Raw genomic sequence first — 5,218 nt, forward strand, 5'->3', positions numbered from 1 at the left:
CATAGCTCATTCCCTCTTGTTAGTGGACATTTAGAATCTACTGGAGTAGAGATTGTACGTTCATGAGAAAAACAGAGAGAAAGAAAAATGAGGAGGAGGAGGAGGAGGAGGAGGAGGAGAGAAAGAGTGGGAGGGAGAGAAAGAATTTTGGGAAAGTGTAAGGTGTGAAGGGTGTCACCAAACACAGAAGCTAGTACCAATCTACTCTTAATAAGATGCTTGAGATACCTTTAAGGGTATATGTGCGTGGGGAGAGTCTAGTTTAATCTTGTCAAACGTCTCACTTATTTTAAAGAATATTGTTGATGGAAAAAGTCAAGACAAACTACTAATGAGTACGTATGCGTGCATATGTGTGCATGTGTGTGTGTGTGTGCAGGTGTGTGTGTGTGCAGGTATGTGTGTGTGTGTGTGTGTGTGTGCAGGTATGTGTGTGTATGTGCAGGTGCGTGTGTGTGAGCAGGTGCGTGTGTGTGAGCAGGTATATGTGTGTGCAGGTGTGTGTGTGTGTGTGTGTGTGTGTACATGTGCATGTGCATTTGTACATGTAATATATATTTACATGCACACACATATATACATATACATATAATATATATCTTCTTCATCTTCTTAGCTGCTTTCTCGTATACGAGCAAAGCCATTGCTAAAAATAATTACTGAAATGAGTCATTGTTGATGCAGCACGAGGCCTTTCTATGACTCTTGAGCTCGGTGAAAGTTTTGCACATTCTATTACATAATATACAGCTGTGCTGGCTGGCTGGCTGGCTGGCAGAAGAAACAGGTGTCACAGTATGAACGCTTTTGACATGCCTTTACAATCCTCCAACTGAGAGACACACATGGTGCTTCTGTGAAGTCAGCTCCTAGACAGGAAAACTTTAGTGTGTCAATATCCAGAGAAGTAATATGTTCAAGATATGGTAAGTGACTGACAGAGGGTATTCATTTGGTTGCATGTCTCAGGACAGCTTCCAGCTGATCAATATTCTGGACAAGATGGGGGTTCTGGTTTGGAGATGCAAATTGTAAGTGTGAGTGCTACATAGCCAAATATAATTTTAAGTACACTGCTGGTGAGTAGTTGACAAAGGGCTTACTGAGTGATATTAAGATACCTTTGATACCTTTGGCCTTTTTACAGTTTTAGAAATATGATTCATCGACACAGATTTTTGTTGACAATAATGTTTAGGTCACATTCATCTGCAGACTTTTTAATGTTGGTATTGAAGACAGAGTAGGGAAATTCTAGAATTTTCCTTGCAAAATATATGGTAGCGCACTTCCTCACAACCAGCTTGAGTTGTTAGCCAGCAATTGAGTACATGGAGTCCAGGTCAGACTGCAAGGATGTATAGCATATAGCATCCATTCTTTTCATCTCAAGGCACAGCTTAGTGTCATTTGCATTTTTAACACAGTAACATGCTTCAGTTTAGCATTTATTTCATTTATGAATGCAACAAATAACAAGAGACTGAGAACAAATCTCTGGGAATGCCAGAAGACATTGCATTATGTACAGTATGTTGGTTCTAGTACAGTAACTATGTCTTTTCAATCAAAACTGAAGGACTACAAACTGTTATAAATATTGGTGATAAATATAAATATTAGTCCTCTCATCATCCTCATCGTCATCATCGTTTAACGTCTGCTTTCCATGCTAGCATGGGTTGGACGATTTGACTGAGGACTGGTGAAACCAGATGGCTACACGAGGCGCCAATCTGATTTGGCAGAGTTTCTACAGCTGGATGCCCTTCCTAATGCCAACCACTCAGAGAGTGTAGTGGGTGCTTTTACATGTCACCCGCATGAAGGCTAGTCAGGCGGTACTGGCAACGGCCATGCTCAAAATCATGTTTTTTATGTGCCACCTGCACAGGAGCCAGTCCAGCAGCACTGGCAATGACCTTGCTCGAATGTTTTTTCACGTGCCACCAGCACAAGTGCCAGTAAGGTGATACTGGTAACGATCATGCTCAAATGGTGCTATTTACGTGCCACTGGCATGGAAGCCAGACAGCTGCTCTGGCAATGATCATGTTCGGATGGTGTGCTTAGCGCTCCACTGGCACATTTTGTTTCACAAGGTCACCAGTTATAATGATAAAGGTTTTGTCTGAAAGCTGCAATTCTCTTGTTCAGGGTCACCAATTGTAACAGTAAGGTTTTTAGTTGAAGTCGAGGGTCACCACTTGTACGATTATAATTTGTTTGTAGTTACCAATTGTAATGGTTGTAAGATGAACGATGAACAGTGATCGAAGTTGTAAAGAAATATTTATTTGCTGTTACTTTATAAATGCCATACCATGACGGGTAGGTTAGTGTAATAGTATAACACAATTCATAAAGTATGCAAGGTAAAGAAAGTTAATTTCGGCCTGTATATGTGTGTAAACAATCTTGTAACGGTATATAGACAGAGATATGGTAATGTTACAGAGAAAAAAAAGTGAGCTAGTGAAAGTTGTAGAGTCGAGGGAGGTTGTGTCTCATAGTTGGCTAGTTGTAACCTTCTTTCTCCCTCTAGTCAAGGTTCTGGCTGGTCAGCCAGACTTCGTTCTCTTTGAGTCGTCACTATGTGACTGAACTCGTTGAGTCATCACCGACTGGTGACTAGGCTAAATTTTTCTTGAGGTTTCCTTGCTTTTATAACAATCCAGAAGGATAGATATATTATTGAGAACAATAGATTTAGTTGGTGGTCTTGTTATCTCTATTCTAGATTTTGGTGATATAGAAGAGGTTAGAAAGGGTCAAGTGGTGAAGACATTGTTTCGGCCTAGTTAAAGGCATCTGGAAAATATTAAACTGCTGTCAGAGAAAAACCATTGTTCCACCGTGGGAAAAGTTCTGTTGCAGTTCTGTTAAATTTGGCTATAGTGGATCGAATCCACTTCATGCATGCAAGATCCACTACATATATGTGTGTGTGTGTGTGTGTGTGTGTGTGTGTGTGTGTGTGTGTGTGTGTGTGTGTGTGTGTGTGTGTGTGTGTGTGTGTGTGTGTGTGTGTGTATGTGTGTGTGTATGTATGTATGTATGTATGTATGTATGTATGTATCAAATACCCCATTAATATTTGGTTTTTTATTGTTTTTTTTTTATTTCACTGACATATTAAACATCAGTCATGCTTCATTCTGCATATCAACCAACCGAATAATTTACATATTCATTCACTATTTCTACTAAAAGCCACTAGAGTTGGAAATATCAATGTACCGACAAGCCTCAGCAACAGACTCACTAAAGTTGATCTTCACCCAACACACAAAATTAAACAGTACCCAGCAGGAACAAACCAGCTGGATAAACCTAGAGCTTTACCTGTCACCAAACCACACCAAAGTGGTTTCAGTACCATTATTGGTAAGTAAATAGGATGTCTTAGTATATTTATTTGTTATTTTTATGTCTGTTTTCCATTATTATCTCACAATCCACCCAATGAGAGTTTCAGCAAAAAAGTATTCCAGTTGTTTAATCTACAGAATTACCTACTCATTGTATTATAGGTATCATAGTGTAAGTGGCTGGGTATTCTAACCACTGGAATGTGCAGATATAAATACATATACATTCATATACATTCATATACGTTCACACACAAACACACACATATACACACATGCATGTATACATGTGTATACATGTGTGAGTATGTGTGTGTGTGAGAGAGAGAGGAGAGAGGGAGGGAGAGAGAGAGAGAGAGAGAGAGAGAGAGCATGCTGAGATAGCTCTGTTGCTACACTGAGCTTTCTAAATTCTCTCTGGCCATACACCTAAAATGCATTATATATCACAACTAAGCTAGACATGAGCAGTATCTTAACCAACATAAAAAACGGCTGATATTGAAATAATATTAATAATAATAATATGTAGTACCAGACAGTGGTTCTCATGGCTTCTGATCTTAACTGATTGAAAGTGCTATCATGTAAATTGTTTTGTCTTAGTATAAACGATGGGTTACAGCAAATATTTTGCTCAATACCACAGATTTTCTTGTTGGTTGTTTGACCTTAACCAGTTGAGCATGCCCCTTGGTGGCTGATGATATGTGCATCTCTGATCATGAGCAGAAGTAGTGGAGGAGCATCATAGTCATGTGTTGAGAGGAATTTTTTGGAATTTGGATTATTCACCTCTGGAAATATGGGTGTTTCGTTCAACATCCTTAAACATTCCTAATTCAAGGACCTTTTGAGTGGTATGGGCTACTCGACCTGAAGAAAGTTCTAACTGGGCCCCACCTGCAAGGTCATGCACTGTTGATCTTCATATAAGATCACCATGTCATGCACACAGGGTTGTGATGCATGTGCCTTGTGTACCCTTATCAGACGGGTAGTCATGATGGGTATACTGGACCTCGTATATTTTACCCCAGTGTCACTTTGATGGCATGCACTGCTCTCTCACTTAGTAATAATACTAATACTAATAATAATAATAATAATAATAATAATAATAATAATAATAATAATAATGAAAAATTCGACCTGCTATCAGGAAATGACTATATTCTATTAGATATAAAAGAAACTGAATTAGCTATTAAGTGCAGCCATGATAATCAATACCTTCCAATTAATGACAAGCTGAATACCGGTATACCTGGATCTAATGCATACACATTTGACTCACAATGAATATTCTATATATTCAGTCCACAAATATCACATGTATGTGTGTGTGTGTGTGTGTGTGTGTGTGTGTGTGTGTGTTTGTTTGTATGCATTGGCCCTCTTAACCTTTTAGCCCCTCTTTTTGACCCTCTGATGAAGCCATGAAGCACACTCAATACCCAAATTTTATCTACCAATCCCTACAGAATACTGAAGAGATGGAAATAACATTGAGGGTACAGTAGCTTCTTGGCAGAAACGGCCGTAAGGAACTGTTCTTTTACTTTTTTATGCATTACACATGTAATATGTACACATATATACATATATACATGCATACAGATATCTATACATATATACACCCATCACACACACATACACATGCACACAAACACACACATTAGTCATTTGCTTTCTTATCCAAAACTACGTCAAAAGTACTGAATGGATCTTTATGAAATTTGGAAATTATATTCTTTGCATAACGGCCATAACTCCCATGAAAATTCATATATTTTTGATGTTGATGAAATTTTAACCCGAACATAACAGATGAGCATTATTTAGAA

General features: G+C 38.5%; 1 protein-coding gene across 1 annotated transcript in view; it reads left to right on the forward strand.

Moving 5' to 3' along the window:
* Nucleotides 1–5,218, forward strand: part of LOC106878227 (neurogenic locus notch homolog protein 2) — a 61,347-nt gene that overhangs the window by 2,426 nt on the left and 53,703 nt on the right. The window contains exon 3 of the mRNA XM_052971673.1: nucleotides 3,214–3,387. Coding sequence (XP_052827633.1) covers nucleotides 3,214–3,387 — 174 coding nt within the window. The remainder of the gene's footprint in view (nucleotides 1–3,213; nucleotides 3,388–5,218) is intronic.

Source organism: Octopus bimaculoides, chromosome 11 (genome assembly GCF_001194135.2).
Source record: "Octopus bimaculoides isolate UCB-OBI-ISO-001 chromosome 11, ASM119413v2, whole genome shotgun sequence".
NCBI classification, from domain to species: Eukaryota; Metazoa; Mollusca; class Cephalopoda; order Octopoda; family Octopodidae; genus Octopus; species Octopus bimaculoides.